General features: G+C 48.2%; 2 protein-coding genes across 3 annotated transcripts in view; one reads left to right on the top strand and one right to left on the bottom strand.

The window, feature by feature from the left end:
* BOP1 (BOP1 ribosomal biogenesis factor) overlaps positions 1–2,191 on the bottom strand; it is a 66,259-nt gene extending 64,068 nt beyond the window's left edge. Inside the window, exon 1 of the mRNA XM_082235670.1 lies at positions 1,894–2,191. Within this exon, the coding sequence (XP_082091796.1) occupies positions 1,894–1,941 (48 nt within the window). The 5' untranslated portion in view covers positions 1,942–2,191. The remainder of the gene's footprint in view (positions 1–1,893) is intronic.
* Positions 2,192–6,397: 4,206 nt separating this feature from the next.
* Positions 6,398–18,850, top strand: part of HSF1 (heat shock transcription factor 1) — a 46,515-nt gene continuing 34,062 nt past the window's right edge. For both annotated transcript variants that reach the window (XM_082235710.1, XM_082235709.1), the window contains exons 1-2: positions 6,398–6,549; positions 18,181–18,289. In XM_082235710.1, the coding sequence (XP_082091836.1) occupies positions 6,433–6,549; positions 18,181–18,289 (226 nt within the window). In that variant the 5' untranslated portion in view covers positions 6,398–6,432. The remainder of the gene's footprint in view (positions 6,550–18,180; positions 18,290–18,850) is intronic.

Below are 18,850 nucleotides of genomic sequence, written 5' to 3'. Positions count from 1 at the left end.
TTTTCATTCCAGACTTAAAAATGGAAAGCGTAATGGTGGTGGTCAACAATAGGTTTAAAGACTAAAAAACCTTTAAAAATGTAGTATAAGCACCAACAATTGGGAAACACTGGCCTGTGAGTGCTCCAGTTGGAGAACAGCCTTTACCAAAGGTGTTATGGGCTTTGAAGACACTCAAACTCAGGACGCAAGGGAGAAACATGCTAAGAGGAAGGCACGCTTGGCAAATCCTCACCGTGACCAACTCCCGTCCAGAAACCAATGTCCCCACTGTGGAAGGACGTGTGGATCCAGAATTGGCCTCCACAGTCACTTACGGGCTGAATGTTAAAACTGTGTTCATGGAAGACAATCTTACTCGGCTACAAGTGATCGCCAAAGGAAAAGGCCCAGTTTTGCTTGATGTACTGTAAAAAACTTGCCCTGGCTTCATTTCCGAAAAGATTTCATTTTTATTTTTTTAGTCATGGTGATGAGGATGGTGCCAAGTGCCCAGAGAGGTTGAATCCTGACAAGACAGAAGTACTGTTTTTGGGGGACAGAAGGCGGGCAGGTGTGGAGGATTCCCTGGTCCTGAATGGGGTAACTGTGCCCCTGAAGGACCAGGTGCGCAGCCTGGGAGTCATTTTGGACTCACAGCTGTCCATGGAGGCACAGGTCAAATCTGTGTCCAGGGCAGCTGTTTACCAGCTCCATCTGGTACGTAGGCTGAGACCCTACCTGCCTGCGGACTGCCTCGCCAGAGTGGTGCATGCTCTGGTTATCTCCCGCTTGGACTACTGCAATGCACTCTACGTGGGGCTACCTTTGAAGGTGACTCGGAAACTACAACTAATCCAGAATGCGGCAGCTAGACTGGTGACTGGGAGCGGCCGCCGAGACCATATAACACCGGTCTTGAAAGACCTGCATTGGCTTCCAGTACGTTTCCGAGCACAATTCAAAGTGTTGGTGCTGACCTTTAAAGCCCTAAACGGCCTCGGTCCAGTATACCTGAAGGAGCGTCTCCACCCCCATCATTCTGCCCGGACGCTGAGGTCCAGCGCCGAGGGCCTTCTGGCGGTTCCCTCATTGCGAGAAGCAAAGCTACAGGGAACCAGGCAGAGGGCCTTCTTGGTAGTGGCACCCGCCCTGTGGAACGCCCTCCCACCAGATGTCAAAGAGAACAACAACTACCAGACTTTTAGAAGACATCTGAAGGCAGCCCTGTTTAGGGAAGCTTTTAATGTTTAATAGGTTATTGTATTTTAATATTCTTTTGGAGGCCGCCCAGAGTGGCTGGGGAAACCCAGCCAGATGGGCGGGGTATAAATAATAAATTATTATTATTATTATTCTGCCTCCTGATAAGCCAGAGACTGTTGCTCATCAGGAGCTCTTGGGGCTCCATCCTCATCCCCATCACTAGATTTCTTTGGTGGCTTTCATCCGAGGACCACACGGTGATTTACAACACAACACGTGAAGGTGCCTCACCCCACACCTCATGCCCCTGGCCCGCCTGACCCAGCACTGCCCACCCTGACTGGCAGCCGCCCCCCAGGATCTTGCCACCATTCTGGGGCTGCCTGCCCTGGCTCTCGGGGCTCCACCTGCCAGAGGGAGAGCAGAACGGGGCAAAGGCTGAGGCAGGCCTGGGTTCGAATCCTCCACGGGGCCACGTGGAGCTCAGGGGGCGTGGCCTGCGCAGCCGCAGCCTCTCAGCCCGACCGACCTGCCTCGCGGGGCTGTTGTTCTGGGATGAGGAAGGGGCGGGCCAGGTCCCCGGCCCCGGAGGGCCCCGCAGCTCCCGGAGGGCCTTCCCGGCCCCCTTTCTCTCCCGGGGGTCTCGCGCGGGGGAGGGGCTGCCCCTCTTCTTCCCCCCCTCGGCCCTCCGCCCGTCCCGGCCCTCACCCGGCTGCCGCCGCCTCGGCTGCTCCCTTCTCCCCCGGCGGCCTTCATGCTTCCCCTTCGAGCCGCCTCACGTCCCCGCCGCGTGCGCTCGCCGCTCCAGCTGCCGGCCAGTGCGCAGGCGCGCCGGGAAGGAGCCGGCCCCGCCCCTCCTCGCTCGCTCGCTCCCTCGCGCCGCCTTCGCCTCCGAGCCGAGCGCGGTTTCTCCTCGGTTCCCTCAGGGAGGCGGCGTCGCCGTCTTTCCCTCAGCGATAAGACTCGAAACCCGGCGGGGAAAGCGGGTCTGAGGGGAAACCTGAGGGGAGAGGTCAGAGGTCAAGCTGTGACGTCAGCACACGCGCGCCGGGCCAGCTCTCAGCTCCGCGCATGCGCTCCACAGGCCCGAGGTGCAAAAAAACAAACCAACCCGCGCGTACTGCGCAGGCGCTACGATCGCTTAAGTCTATGGTCGCAGGAATGGATTCGAAGGGACCTTGATGCACATAGACACACGAAGGGTAGACGTGCACATGGAGCGTAGCTTCCGGGCTGACTTTGGAACTCTTTTCCTCCCCTTTTTCCTCCGAAATGAGAGCTTTCAGTAGAGAAAGCTGCTCGTTACAAGGGGAATAATAATAATAATAATAATAATAATAATAATAATAATAATAATAATAATAATAATAATAATAATTTATTTGTACCCCACCCATCTGGCTGGGTTTCCCCAGCCACTCTGGGCGGCTTCCATAGAAACCAAAAAACACTAAAATATCATACATTAAAAACTTCCCTGAACAGGGCTGCCTTAAGATGTCTTCTGAATGTCAGGTAGTTGTTTATAGTTGGTATATTTCCTTTTTTTAAAAAAACATTTTTATTAGTTTTTTTAACATAACATTTCCAACAATCACATAACATAACTTCTTCTCTTATACGTTGTTTTAGACTTCTGTCAACACCTCTGGTGATTTTCCATTTTTTAGCACTTATTCTGCATTTCTTAATATATCTATCACTTTTGTCACCAACTAATAATTCTCCTCAGTCTTTCTTGTAATATTTCATATAATTCTCCTTACAAAACTTCTTACTGTCCTACTAGTGTAATCTGTTCATTACTATTACTTTTCAAATAGTTTGTATATTTACTCCAGTCTTCTAAGAATCTCTGGTCCCGCAAGTTTCGAATCCTTCCAGTTAATTTATCCAGTTCTGCATAGTCCATCAATTGCATCCGCCATTCTTCCATTGTTGGTAATTCTTCTTGCTTCCATTTTTGTGCCAATAATATTCTTGCTGCCGTCACAGCAGCTTCAGCTGGGGAGGGTAGGATATAAATATTTTTTAATAATAATAATAATAATAATAATAATAATAATAATAATTCCACCATGTCCGCTGTCAGAGCTGGGATGGTGGATTAGATGGGCCTTTGGCCTGATCCAGCAGGCTCTTACCCTGTTCTTAAACAATAGAAAACTGCAAGACTTCAGCATAGTTGTGATTGAGCAACAGGCAGCTGTCACTCCAAACCAACCCCCCCCCCATTTCTCAATGAAAGCTAGCAGCAAAAAGAAAAGCTCTCCTACTTTCCCTTTGTGTGACTGCTGTCAATCATTGAAACACATGGCACAGTTATACGCAAAGTAATGAAGCACAAGGTTAGCGCATGGAATTTTGGTTGTAATTTGGACAATGAGGGAAACTCTCAATTTAGTACTCAGATCAATGGCTCCTAGCAGGGCTGGCTCAACATGCTGGAACCTGAGGCAAACCACAAAATGCTTCCCCTACACCTGTCTGTGAAGAAGGGTAGCCGTGTTGGTCTGCTGTAGTCAAGACAAAATTTAAAAATTCCTTCCAGTAGCACCTTAGAGACCAACTAAGTTTGTTATTGGTATGAGCTTTCGTGTGCATGCACACTTCTTCAGATAGCACACTTCAGAAGTGTGCATGCACACGAAAGCTCAGACCAATAACAAACTTAATTGGTCTCTAAGGTGCTACTGGAAGGAATTTTTTTATTGTGAAGAAGGGGCAAGTGAAGACCTACATCAGGCACAAGCAGGGAATAAACCTCTACATTGGGAACAAGGGTGGGAGAACTATTGGCCAAGAGGCCACTGCAGAGGCAGCATGCCGGGCAGATTTGGCCTCCAAGGAGAGCACTGCTGGATCTGCTGCCCCCTGCCTCACTTTTTCCTCATGGGTGGCTTCGCCAATGGAGGCCATGCTCTGTCTACATGAGAAAGCAGCGCTTCTGAGAATACCAGTTGCAGGGAGCAACAGGAAGGGAGTGTGCCCTTGTGCTCAAATTTTGCTTGCAGCTTCCCATAGGGCAGGTGTTAAGTTGTGGGTGAACATATCAGACGACACAGCGATTCTTCAAACAGCTCTTGTTTATTCACAGGCCAGAACAGAACTGAACTGAAGGGTTCAACCAGCCTGCCTATATAGAGCTCCACTACAACGCAACAGTAACAACTTTCTGTAACTATCCAATCACTGAACGTCACTTTCAATTCCTTATTTGCATATGTGGACCTGAGTGAAAACTATCTACAGTATCCCCCTGCTGGCCCAGGGTGAGAATTTCAGTACATAACAGCAGGCATGTCCAAAGTCCGTTTCAGGGGCCTAATCCAGCCCACCGGTCGGTTTAATCCAGCCCCTGTGGCAGTTTATTCCCTAGGGTAAAATCCCCCCCCCAAAAAAATCTCAACAACTTCAGTCCTAAAAAAACAACTTCAGTTGGTCATTTGGTCAGCGCCCACGGCCCTTCACTTCATCCAAACTGGCCCTCTGAAAAAAGTCTGGACACCACCGCCATAGGGATATATGGTTGGCCAATGTGAGTACAGGATCAGAGGATCATAGAATCGTATTAATTGGATGGAATCCCAATGGTCACCTAGCCCAACCCTCTGCAATGCAGGATGATGGACTAGTTGGGCCATTGGTCTGATCCAGAAGGCAGTTTTTATCTTTCCTGCAAAGTACAGGGGAGGGTTTTTTGTTTGTATGGGGTGAGTACAGCAGCAAACGCACACCAGCTTCATCCACACCACACCTATAACCTGCTGCATTAACAATGGCCGCCATTACACGGTTGTCGTAACCATGCCCACCCCAGCTCCAGTACTCCTTCCTCCCAGCATCTGTAATATTAAAGGTGGAACCAGAGGGGGGGGGGTTTAAGAGCTAGGAACAAGTTGGACGCATCAGCCAGGCAGAATGGCTTGCAGGTGGCCGAGTAAAAGAAAGATAATCAGGGCCTGGACTGGAAGCGCTGCAGATGTTCTGCAAATTGTCTGAAAGTATTATATACCTGCTATGCATAGGAAACTAAATTAACCTGCATATATTATGCTAAAGGGACGTGGGTGGCGCTGTGGGTTAAACCACAGAGCCTAGGACTTGCCGATCAGAAGGTTGGCGGTTCAAATCCCCGCGGCGGGGTGAGCTCCCGTTGCTCGGTCCCAGCTCCTGCCAACCTAGCAGTTCAAAAGCACGTCAAAGTGCAAGTAGATAAATAGGTACCACTCTGGCAGGAAGGTGAACGGCGTCTCCGTGCGCTGCTCTGGTTCGCCAGGCTTAGTCATGCTGGCCACATGACCCGGAAGCTGTATGCCGGCTCCCTCGGCCAATAAAGCGAGAGGAATGCCGCAATCCCAGAGTCGGCCACGACTGGACCTAACGGTCAGGGGTCCGTTTACCTTTACCTTTATATTATGCTAATGGTATTTTGTGAGCCATTGCGAGTATGCATAAAGACAAGCTAACCCTAACCCTAACCACTCCAGCCAAGGAAGACTCGCAGGATAGCTTAGAGATTGATAAAAAGATGGCAGGAGCCTCTTCTGGGAAGCTCACAAGCAGAACCTGAGCACAAAAGCAGCTCTTCCCTCCTGTGGTTTCCAGCAACTGGGATTTAGAAGCCCTCTCCCGCACCAATCTGCTTGGGAGCCATCACAGCCTCCAGTGGGCGGGAGTTCCGCAGTTTCACCCTCTTCTGCGTGCCACGCCCCCTCTAAATTCAGTAGGGGCAGAACGGACTGATATATATGCAAACCTGCACAATCTCTATCCATATACAAACCCCCCCCCCCCCATTGCTTGTGCCTGCAAAGCGTGTATTTTAAAGGGGCAGAATTATATTTGGGGGGAGGGAGCCCAGAGGAAGAGCAGCAGCAGCAGCAGCCAGGGGCGGCGCATGCGCGCGGCGGCCCTTTCCCCTCCCCGGCCGCCCGAGCGAGAGGGGGGCGGGGCCTGTCCTCTTCCCGGCGCCTGCGCGCTGGCTTTGTATCTGGCGTCACAAGATGGCGGCGGCCATGCCTGGCTCCTTCTGAGGGGCTGAGGGCGCAGGGAGGAGGCTGCTCCGGGGCCGCCGCGCCCGCCCACCCCCCGCCACCCCCGGCCCGCTCTCTCTCTCGGGGGCCGGCGGAAGCAGCCTCGGGAGCGGCGGCGGCGGCGCCTGGCGCTGCGCGGAGAGGGAGGCCTCGCCTGCGGGCGGCGGAGGCAGGCCCGGCCCGGGGCCCGGAGGCCTCGGCGAGGGGCGGCATGGAGGGCGGCGGCGGCGGCGTGGCGGGCGGGGGCAGCAACGTGCCCGCCTTCCTCACCAAGCTGTGGACCCTCGTGGAGGACCCGGAGACGGACCCGCTCATCTGCTGGAGCCCGGTGAGGGAGGGGGCCGGGCGGGGGGTCTGGGGGGGGCGCTCCCCTCCCCGCCCCACGGATCGCAGCCCGGCAGAGGCTCCCCGGGGCCTGAAGCCGCCTCCCGCCCAGCCAGACCCTTCGCCCATCGGCCCCGCTATTGCCGGCCCTGGCTGGCAGCAGCGGCGGCTCCCCAGGCTGTGGGGCGGGAAAGGCCGCGGGGGGTTGAACCCGGGACGTCCTCCTTGCGAGGCGGAGGCTGAGCCGACTCTTCGGTCTCTGGGCTCCGGGGCCCCCGGCCCTCCCAGCTCGTCTCTTGCGGCTGGGACTCTGGGGCGCAGGAGATGCGCCGCTTCGCCGGTGTCCCGTGCAATCCCCTGGCGGGGCTGCCTGGCGTTGGCAGACGAAGGGAGGGAGCGCATGGTGTTACCTGGAAACTTGTTTGACTGTTTTGGCTTCGGGTATAGTTGGGCCCTGTTGTCCCGGAGAAACTCTCAGGGTTTGGGTCATGGACAGCAAGTGTCGTTCAACATGCTGCAGGGAAGGGAAATCTCTGGCCATCCAGACTTCATTAAACTGTAGCCTTGGTCAGCAGCCATGCTGTTTGGGGTGAGGGAATTTGGAGTCCTGCAACACAGGAAAAGCCACAGGTCCCCCATCCCTGTGGGAATGGGTTTGGGCTGTAGAATCAATATAAAGTGCGAGTTTAATGGCTGTTGCTGAGTACCATTACATGGCTAATGCTACTTTCCATCTTTCACTCGAATTTTGCACTAGCGTTTCTGAATTTCACCTTACAGGTGAAATGAAGTTTTGCAGATTCAAAAGATGCCATGGTAATATGCAGTACATTTTCAAGTTTTCCAAAATGAATAATAGAATCATAGAATTATAGAGTTGGAAAGGACTCTGAGGGTCAACTAGTCCAACTCTCAACTAAAGCATCTATTATATATGGCCATCCAAACGCTGCTTAAAAATCTCCAAGGACAGCCCAACAGCTCCCAAACAAGTTTTTTTCTCTAAACAGCTCTTGTCGTCAGAAAGTTTTTCCTGATGATTTGTCAGAATCTCCTTGTAGCTTAAACCCATTGGTTCAGGTTCTGTCCTCCAGATCAGGAGAAAACAAGTTTGGTCCATCTTCCACATGACAGACCTTCAAGATGTTTGAATTACAGATAGGTAGCCGTGTTGGTCTGCTATAGTCAAAATAAAAAAATTCCTTCCAGTAGCACCTTAAAGACCAACTAAGTTAGTTCTTGGTATGAGCTTTCGTGTGCATACTCAGCTCCCTTAAGCACTTCTCATAAGGCTTGGTTTCCACACCCTTGATCATGTTGGTTGCCAGCGGCACATGTTCCAGCTTGTCAATATCCTTTTTAAATTGCTGTGCCCTGAGCTAGGCACATTACTTCAGGTGAGGTCTGATGAACACAGAATAGAGCAGTACTATTGCTTCCCTTGACCTGGACATTATACTTTTGATGCAGACTAGAAGACAGTTTTGGTTAGAAACTCTTTCCGCTGGCCTAGGAGCCCATGCTGACCGGAGGCCACAATCTGCAGGCAGTGTCCACATTCTGGTTGCTCCCTGGTGCTATGTCATTCTGGCTACAGAGATCAGTATTTCTTTACAGTAATTCTGGCCCCTGCCAACAGGCTACACTTACTGGTCCTTTCCTGCCTCTTCCCTATCATTGTAGCCATTGATTTCCCATATCCTTTGCTGGTTTTGTCATCTTCTCCTTGCCCCTCTGCTCTTTCTACCACATTGTTCCTGTTTGCCTTTTTATTCTAGACCATTTGTGACCTTTTCCAATCACATAACCTCCAGTTTATATTTAGCTGTCTTTTTCAGTGTCAAGGTTGTGGTCAGAATTCCAAGCATTGTGGTTCCAGCACAGCTGAGTGAAGCTGGTCATTAGTTTTCGTGGGAATGTTTATGTCTCTTGCAGCGAGATTCAGTATCTGTTCTCCAGATTGTTCAGCTTTAATGCCAGGAGGTGTAGAGGAGAATGCATAACTCTGACCTCTTTGCTTCTTCTCAATTCTCTAAGGTGAAAGCGTGTAGTTAGATGCCCCCTCTCCCCCCACGGACATTCCTTTCCTACCGAAAGAGATATTGGGAATTCCTGTCATAAGGAGCACTTGCCTGAGTCTTAGCAAGAGGGCCACTGGGTGGCAAAGGGTGCTTGTTGTGCTCAGCTTATTCTGTTTCAGAGGCAGTGACCCAGTACAGAACGCTTCTATGTAAAGAAATGAAACAGGAATATCCACAGTGTTCCACCCCATTGGAATACAGGCTTCCCTCAAACAAAGTTTTGTTGACTTTGCACATCAATCTGTGCATGTGTTTAGTTTGTTCTGAGGTATGTGTAGTTAGCAGTGCAACCTTAGTTCTTTAAACTTTTTGTGTCATCTCAGATGTTTGATTTAGGTTGAAGTCCTTGAGAGTAGGAAAGCAAAGCCTCTCATTCTTTTCTTCTGTACTCTTGAGGGGTTTCTGAAGTAAGCATCAACCTAATGAGAATGAACAGCAGCTTAATTCAATACAGCGGGAAGTAATTCATGGAGTCCCAATTATAGGATTGATGACCTAATTATAGGATTGAAAATGTTGGTTTTATACAGCCATGTTCTCATTAACATGAGGAAATAGTTGCTTGAAGAGGAGGGCAAATCCCACTCTTCTCTGTAAGTAAAAAAAAAATACTATTGTTGGGAGAGAATCACAGGCAGCAGCCTGTCTCTGAACCTCAGTTGCTGGGGAACAATAGCAGGAGCGTTGCGTTGTGTTGAGGTCTTACTTCTTGGGTTCTAAGAAGGGGTGCCTAGTTGGCTGCAATGGTAACCAAATGGTGGATTACAGGTGAAACTCAGAAAATTAGAATATCATGAAAAGTTCATTTATTTCAGTAATTCAACTTAAAAGGTGAAACTAATATATGAGATAGACTCATGACATGCAAAGCGAGATATGTCAAGCCTTTATTTGTTATAATTGTGATGATTATTTCGTACAGCTGATGAAAACCTCAAATTAACAATCTCAGAAAACTAGAATATTAAATGAAATCAACAAAACAAGGACTGCAAATAGAGCAATATTGGACCTCTGAAAAGTAGAAGCATGCATATGTACTCAGTACTTGGTTTGGGCCCCTTTTGCATCAATTACTGCCTCAATGCGGCATGGCATGGATGATATCAGCCTGTGGCACTCCTGAGGTGTTATGAAAGACCAGGATGCTTCAATAGCAGCCTTCAGCTCTTCTGCATTGTTCAGTCTCATGTCTCTCATCTTTCTCTTGCCATTGCCCCATAGATTCTCTATGGGGTTCAGGTCAGGCGAGTTTGCTGGCCGATCAAGCACAGTAATCCCATGGGCATTGAATCAGGTTTTGGTACTTTTGGCAGTGTGGGCAGGTGCCAAGTCCTGCTGGAAAATGAAGTCAGCATCCCCATAAAGCTCGTCTGCGGAAGGAAGCATGAAGTGCTCCAAAATCTCCTGGTAGACGGTTGCTTTGACCCTGGACTTAATGAAGCACAGTGGACCAACACCAGCTGATGACATGGCTCCCCAAATCAACACAGACTGTGGAAACGTCACACTGGACTTCAAGCGTCTGGCATTGTGTGCCTCCCCATTCTTCCTCCAGACTCTGGGTCCTTGGTTTCCAAATGAGATGCAAAAGCTGCTCTCATCAGAAACGAGATTTGGGGAGCCATGCCATCAGCTGGTTTTGGTACATTTTCGAGCACAAAAGTGTCAGTGTTAGTGCTGACCTTTAAGGCATTAAACGGCCTTGGCCCAGTACAGTGGTACCTCGGGTTACATACACTTCAGGTTACAGACTCGGCTAACCCAGAAATAGTACCTCGGGTTAAGAACTTTGCTTCAGGATGAGAACAGAAATTGTGCTCCGGCGGCGCGGCAGCAGCAGCAGGCCCTATTAGCTAAAGAGGTGCTTCAGGTTAAGAATGGACCTCCGGAACGACTTAAGTACTTAACCCAAGGTATCACTGTATACCTGAAGGAGTGTCTCCACCCCCATCGTTCTGCCCGGACACTGAGGTCCAGCTCCGAGGGCCTTCTGGCGGTTCCTTCGCTGTGAGAAGGGAAGTTACAGGGAACCAGGCAGAGGGCCTTCTCGGTAGTAGCACCCACCTTGTGGAACAGCCTCCCATCAGATGTCAAAGAAATAAACAACTATCTGACGTTTAGAAGACATCTGAAGGCAGCGCTCTTTAGGGAAGCTTTTAACGACTGTTGATTTAATGTATTTTTAATCTTTTGTTGGAAGCCGCCCATAGTGGCTGGCAAAACCCAGCCAGATGAGCAGGGGATAAGTATTATATTATTATTATTATTATATTATTATTATTATATTATATTATATTATTATTATTATTATTATTATTATTATTATTTACAGTGCTGCCAGATAGAGATGCTAAACTACTTGTGCTCTTTTGGACTTCATACTAATATTAAAAGTTACTGGAAGGCAATTTTATAATATAGATAAAATAACAAATAAAAGAGTTATACAAATAGTCCTGTATTCGTTTAAAAAAATAGTAGTGAAAGTCCATAACCCTAGTTAGGGGTAGGGGAAAGGGATTAGCTGCTCCCAGTATGTCTGATTACTTCAGAGGCAAGGCGGCTTAAAAAATTACAGAACTACAAATATAATGAAAGTAGTCATAAACAATAAACAAATAATAATAATAATAAATTTTTGTTTATATCCCGCCCTCCCCAGCCGAAGCCGGGCTCAGGGCGGCTAACAACACTAAAAAAGTGCAACAATATAAAAAAACATCATAAGAATTAATTAAAATCAAAATTAATGGCAACCATAAACTAAAGTATTGTAAAGATTGCTGAAGGAGGGAGTCAGGCTGTGCCCTAACCAAAGGCCTGGTGGAACAGCTCTGTCTTGCAGGCCCTGCGGAAAGATGTCAAGTCCTGCAGGGCCCTTGTCTCTTGTGACAGAGCGTTCCACCAGGTTGGAGCCGCAGCCGAAAAAGCCCTGGCTCTAGTTGAGGCCAGCCTAACCTCTCTGTGGCCTGGGACCTTCAAGATGTTTTTATTAGAGGACCGTAAGTTCCTCTGTGGGGCATACCAGGAGAGGCGGTCCCGTAGATACGAGGGCCAAAAAAGTACACAACCAAACAGAACAATTTCCACATAAATCATAGGATCCAAAATAAATATACAAAATATTAATATTGCCACCCCCCTAAGCAATACCCTAGTCCAGGAATGCTGCCTGTTTGTAACTTCTACTCAAGTACAGTGGTGCCTCGCAAGACTAAATTAATCCATTCCGCGAGTCTCTTCGTCTAGCGGTTTTTTCGTCTTGCGAAGCAACCCTATTAGCGGATTAGTGCTATTAGCGGTTTAGCGGCTATTAAAGGCTTAGCGGCTATTAAAGGCTTAGCGGATTAGCGGCTAAAAGGCTATTAGCGGCTTAGAAAAAGGGGGGAAAGCGGAAAAAAATCGGAACACTCGCAAGACGTTTTTGTCTTGCAAAGCAAGCCCATAGGGAAAATCGTCTTTCGAAGCAGCTCAAAAACGGAAAACCCTTTCGTCTAGCGGGTTTTCCGTCTTGCGAGGCATTCGTCTTGCGGGGCACCACTGTAGTGGTTTCTTTCTTTGTTAATCAAGTCATGGCTCTTCTGACTTTGGCAGAAGGTGTGTTAAGGCCGCCCATTTAAGGACGTTATCCAGCTGCAAAACTGGGTGGAGTGTGTGGAAGGTGCAGGGGCTTAGTTTTTGGCGCTATAAATGGTAGCTGGTAATTTCTTGTGTCTGGGGTTGGCCCACCATTACCACCTCTTAAGGCCCTCCCTTCAAAATGGCCTTCCCATAAGATTAACTGTTGAATAGGGGTTTAGTGGAATGAATACTTCTAGGTGCGCCTTAAAGACTTTGAGATGTATCCAGCATGGAATTCTGTTCCTTTTCTCTCCCCATGCCCACTCAAATTCAGCTCCACGGGGTCTTCCAACAGCCAATGGAAGGAGAAGCAGACCTTTAGCCAGTGTGTTGACTGTCTTCCTTGGCCTCCGTATGTACAGGGTTAGAAACCAGAGACAAGTCTTCATTCCGTCTTTATCTTCAGACTTCCCGGTCATAATTTTGTGGGCTGACCAAAGTGACAGCCGGTCTGGAGTTGATTTGTGTGATAGCTTCCATCTCAATGGAAGGCTGTCACTTTATAAATGTGCCTCCATTAATAAACTAGGAAGATTCCTTGCAGTCTTGATAAAATATGGTGAACATATATGTTAGAAGTATCCCTTGTAAGCAAGGCATGGGTGTATATTGTAAAGTGCCCTGTGATTATGTTACTAATAATTGTGTATTGATTGGCAAGCTGACACCTTTAGCAGCTAGCCAGCTCCATCAGGCTCCTCCAGCCTCTGAACTATGCCAGCTGGTCAGTATAGGAGAAGTTGGTGCCTATGTTTTGAATTTTATTTTCCTCTTCCTCCTTGTCCCTTTTCCTTTGTGTGTTGTGTATTTATTTATGTATTTATCATATTAGCCTGTAGGTAGGGAGTGTCTTGTTTTGATTTCATGTAAGCTGCTCTGGGAGCATTTTTGGCTGAAGAACAGGGTACAATTACTCTAAATAAAATAATAAATATACTATTGCTTACTAGCATGGCCTCTTCACATGGACTGTGTCATATTCCAAATTAAGTTTTACTGACTTCATGTAGCTCTCCCAAGTGCCTTTATTGACTCCGTCAATCTGAGGTCGGCTGCAGCTTGCCAAGATCAGAATTTAGAAATGTACCCTAAACCTGGATGTTAGATTTCTGACTCATCTACCTTATTGAAGTTTTGATTGATGGTGACAGATAATGTGCAATGGATTTTAATTTCAAAGAGTTCACACCCTCCTGTTTTGGCAAGGCAGCCAAAGCAGCTAAAAATAAAAAAACCCCAAGTTTAAACTGCAACCAACAAAGCAATAAACAAATGAAAAATGAGAACAGTGAAAGGCGGCAGCAACAGCAGCAGCACACGCACAACACTAGACCAGCAGGTAAAAATTAATCTGCAGAAAGTGAAAGCAAGGGCACCACAAACCAACAATTTCCACAGGCCAAGCCAAAAGGCAAAATTCTTAACAAATGATGAGGCCGGGTGGATCTTCCTTGATACTTCAGGCATTCATAAAGGCAGATGTCACAGCCAAAAGGCCCTGCTGTGTGTGATCATGTTTTCAGGGTAAAAATGGAAGGTTAGGTGGAAGGGTGACAGGGTGGCTAAAAATCAACAAACAAACCCAAAAACCAGATTTTTAAAATTTAAATCACATTTTTAAAAATAAAATTATTTGGGAGGAAAAATCTTTCTAAAGATAGTTTTCTATTTAAGTTACATTATAGTCCAAATGTTTAAATTTTTTGGTAAATGAATTTTCCAGAGGTTTCTGTAAGATTATTTGGGGCAGTTGTAAATATTAAGATTATACCAGCAAGAATGAGTCTTTCTGTAAAAAAGTCTTACTGACTTGTGATTTAAATCAATTTGATTTAAATCAAATCCATCCTGGAGGGAGAACTGACATACATTCATGACTCTTCAGCTGAAAAAGTCTTCCAAAGTGGCTTACAGTGATTGATAAGAAGGCAGTCTTCTCCCTCAGGCTCACAATCTTAAGACACACAACAAAAGGGAAACAGACTGGAAAGGATAATGAAAAAAGTCAGCTCAGGCACTCGTTCTTAGTTACAGAGGTAAAAATGTAAAGGTAAAGGACCCCAGGACAGTTAAGTCCAGTCAAAGGTGACTATGGGGTTGCGGCACTCATCTCGCTTTCAGGCCGAGGGAGCCAGCGTTTGTCTGGTTCAGGGGTCTGCAACCTAAGGCCCATGGGCCACAAGTGGCCCATGGGAGTCGTTTAACCGGCCCATGGACCCCCAACACCCACTCGGTTGGCTCCCATGCGGCGTGCTAAACCAGAGCAGAGCGGGGACTGCCTTCCGTGACGTTTGCCAGCTTCCCATTGGCTGAAGGAAGCTCCTGCAGCCAGTGGGAAGCTGCGCATGCCTCCTCCACACCGGAAATAGCGTTTGCGCATGCACGCACACTCCGGCCCACCGCAGCGTCTGCGGGATCGTGAACTGGCCCAAGCCACAAAAACTTTGCCGACCCCTGGTCTAGTTACAGAGATCTTGTAGTGAGCAGCAGGAGTGAAACGATTTGGAGAGGACCCAAATGTTTGTGGTCTTGTGCAGTTATTAGATCCTTTTGGAGATCCTTTTGGAACTCTTCACAGTCTGTCTTCATTTTATCACCTCAAACAGTTTGGTATTATCAACGCACTTGGCTGCCTCACTTCTCACCCCTAGCTTTAAGTCCTTTGTGAACAAGTTAAGCACGGCTCTCAGTACTGATCCATGGGGGTGGGGGGGACTTGGACTCCTTGCCTGCAAAAGTTAGTTCAGGCGCAGCAATCTGCTCTGCATCTTCCGCTGTGAAGACAGATGTAAATAATTCATTCGGCTTTTCTGCAATCTCCTTATCCTTCTTCAGCAGTCCGATGTGATCCAAGGGTTAAACTGCCTCCCTACCCAAAAAAGTTGGCCAGTAGGAGAGAATAATAAGAGGTGGTTTTGTTTGTTTTTGTTTTTAGTGTTTCCCAAAATTTCCAGGTTTTCCTTGGGGAATAATTGAAATAATCCTCAAGAAAATTCAAGAAAACTTTTCCCCATTTTAAAATTTGTGTTTTCCCCCTTCTGGGCCCTTCACATCTCACCTTCTGCAGAGACTGGCTTTGCTGTCTTTAAAATGACAGAAAATGAAAAACTCGGCACCTTGTCTCTTCCAGCATCAGGCTGCCCCGTCCCTCCAGACTCTTGAATCTTGGCTTTTTCAGAAGGCAAATAAGTGGACAGTAAGACCCTGGTTATTGTTGGCTTTTGGTATTGAGTGATCTAAGGCCATGTGCGTACTAAAACTTTGTACAACACCTCATTATTTTAGGCACTTCGTGTAGCAAATGGTATTTATTTCCACTTGAGTCAGTGGTGTTCTGATCCTTTCAAGCTGGAGCCTCTTGTGTGGATAAGCCCACATCTGGTGTTTGGAGGGACTAGGAAGAGCCTGGCGTAGATGGGGGGGGTGTGACCTTGCGCTTGGGGGCAATGTGCCAAGTGATCCTTTTGCTAGCGGTGGCTCCAGAGACGGGGCTCTTGTAGCAGTCCCTCGCCCAGGATAGGCAGCCTCGGAGAGGTGCAGGGCTGCATGTGAGCAGGGCTTTGGCATCCTTCTCTGCTGCATTTTTGGGTGGTCCGAGATGCCGTCCTCTTGCTCTGGAGCTAGCACGCTTTTGTTGCAGGGTTGCGATTTGTCTACAGCTGGTCTGGTTTGGTTCCCACCTATCCTAGTATTGGCATTAGCTGGTTTTGTTCTCCCACCATATGGAATTGTCTTAAAAAGAAGATGACTCAGTGGCAAAGCTTTTTCCTGCCATGAAAGAAAATCCAGTTGTAAAAAGCCTTTCACTATTTTATATCACTCTGCCAGATTGAAATTTCTCTCTCTCTTTGTCTCCTGTAGAGACTATTATATTTTGATAATAAAATTCCTGCTATGTGAGACAGAGAAGTCGTGTCATCTTGCTCAGTAAAAATGGTTGCATGCCTTTCGCATAGCCAAAGGTTGAAATATTGCTCCTGCTGGACAGCTTCTAGTCTTGAGGCAATTCTGCGCTGGGATGGCTGTTGTCAAGCTGGAGTTCCTGGGCAGCCCTTTGGCTCAAGTGAGCATGCAGGAGGGAAGGGAAATTCCTCAAATGAAGGAAAATGTGGTTAAGGCAAAACAAAAAATTGCAAGCAAACCTCGGTTGTCGAACGGAATCTGTTCCAGAAGCCCGGTTGGCTCCTGAAAGGTTTGACAACTGAGGTGCGGCTTCCGATTGGCTGCAGGAGCTTCCTGCACTCAATCGGAAGCTTCGTTGGATGTTTGGTTTCCAAAAAACATTTGAAAACCAGAACACATCTGAGTTTTGGGTGTTATTTGACTGTATATGGAGAAAGCAGAGGGCAAGAGGAGGCCTGTGGCCACCTGCAGTGCATCAAGAGATGTGCTGTTTGTGCGCACTTCTCAGTGCCTTGCTCCAACTCCCCTCCAAAGAGAAGGCATGCCAGTTCTGGATAAGAGAGCCCCAGTTAGCTACTGCCTTGGCCAGTGCACTCAAGTCAATCTCAAGGTTTTAGCTTATCGGTTCTTCACATGGGGACACACTGAGCGGACCACAGGCACTGTTGGGTCCCTCACTACATAGGTCTTTCCCTAGTCTGCTATGGAGCTAAGAAACTTGGCTCCTGTGTACAGTGGTGCCCCTCAAGACGAATGCCTCGCAAGACGAAAAACCTGCTAGACCAAAGGGTTTTCCGTTTTTCGATGTGCTTCGCAAGACGAATTTCCCTATGGGCTTGCTTCGCAAGACGAAATTGTCTTGCGAGTCTTGCGATTTTTTTCGCTCCCCCCCTTTCTAAGCCGCTAATAGCCTTTTAGCCGCTAAGCCTTTAATAGCCGCTAAACCGCTAATAGCGCTAATCCGCTAAGCCGCTAATAGGGTTGCTTTGCAAGATGAAAAAACCGCTAGACGAAGAGACTCGCGGAACGGATTATTTTTGTCTTGCGAGGCACCACTGTATGTAGTTGAAACTCTGGGGCTGCCGTGCTATCCAGTGGGGTTGGCACCAGTTAAGGAATGTTGGGTGAGTCAGCCACACATTCTTGCCGGCTGCCTTGCTTCTCTGTCCTCCCCTCTTGCTCCACCCTCCAGCTCTTGGGAACTCTGTGGCTGAGCTAGGAAGAAGGCTGAGGCAGTTAAGATCAGCAGATGCCACACAATCTTCCAGCCATTGACATGGGCTGCCTTTTTGCCTCATCTCTCTGCCCACTTTGCCATAGTTACAGCAGGTGGGTTTTTGCATCTGGCAGGCCTACGATACCTGCTCAGCTCCCCCTGCAAATCTGTGGTCAACCCTTTGCCTGTGTGGATTTCTCTTAAGGGCTTTGGCTCAGGGAGTTCCTCGGGTTTAGCATACTAAACAAGCCACACTGGCGTTCTGCACAGGCCTCCTGAGGAATCCTATTGGCCAAATCTTCATATGGACCAATAGTAGTGTAGAAATAGGAAAGTTTTGTCGGGGGGGGGGGAATGGAAAAATTGAACCCCTCCCCCCCAAAAAAAACATTCTTCTGGGGTTTTTCCAGGCATTCACATTTCGAGAGTGATATGTGAGCAACCACACCCATTGTAAAGGGTGTAAAAATCTACTTGTCAGGTGACTTAAGCCCAGTGTACCCACCCTTCTGCTTCCCAGACTTCCCAGTTTCTCATGATTGAATGCCGTGATCAGTGATTACCTGCAACCACTGTGGGCTTTTATGTTTTGCCCTTGTGTGCATTTAAGTGGCTGCCATGTGGTTCTTGACTGCCTGAATCTGGCCCCTATTTCTACTGGCTGAAGGCATAGCCCTGTTTTCACATCCGTCGGTGCCTGAAGGGCGACCCCTCCATGTGGGGTTGCCAGCCATGGGGGCCAGCCCAGCTGCTTGAGGTCAGTGGCAATGCTGCCGCACAGGCTTGCTCATCTCTCTTTCTGTTGTTGCAGAGTGGAAACAGCTTCCATGTCTTCGACCAAGGCCAGTTTGCCAAGGAAGTCCTTCCTAAATACTTCAAACACAACAACATGGCCAGCTTTGTCCGGCAGCTGAACATGTGTAAGTATATTCTCTGTTTGGTGCACAGTTTGTGCGCTTGACTTCAGAAGTCTCTTGCGAGCACGAGGGGCTTGCCTGAAGGTAGGGTTAGGGCACCTTGGCAGTTTGTCAGAACATGAGCTGCACCGTGCAGGACCTGTGGGCAAAAGTGCTGGGGCTTCTCAGACTGGCCTAGTAGCTTCTTCAGGTGTAGTGAAGAAAAGAGTGACGTCCTCTTCTGCCATACGGCAGCTCATCTTGGCAAAATTAGGTTAGGATTAAATGTTTGGCACTGTTAACATAGAATTGGCATTGTCTGTGAAAAGTGTCTGGGTTAAAGAAGAGGTTGAGTACCAGGCCTGCAAGCAGGACTGCAAGGGGCACGTCATGGAGAAGCTTGTGCCTCCTTACGTGGGACTCAAACAGGAGGTAGCAGGTTCATGGAGAATATGTCTGTGAGCAGCTAATGGCTCTAAATGTGAAAAATGAGAACTCCCAACTTCAAAGAGGGCGTATTCTGAGTTCTAAACAGGAACGTCCATCACTGCTTGTGGCCAGCCAGGTGCCTCGGGGGAGACGAGT

Source organism: Podarcis vaucheri, assembly GCF_965113315.1.
Source record: "Podarcis vaucheri genome assembly, chromosome: 8".
Lineage (NCBI taxonomy): Eukaryota > Metazoa > Chordata > Lepidosauria > Squamata > Lacertidae > Podarcis > Podarcis vaucheri.
Note: the sequence above shows the minus strand (reverse complement) of the source record. Positions and strands in the feature narration are given on the sequence as shown.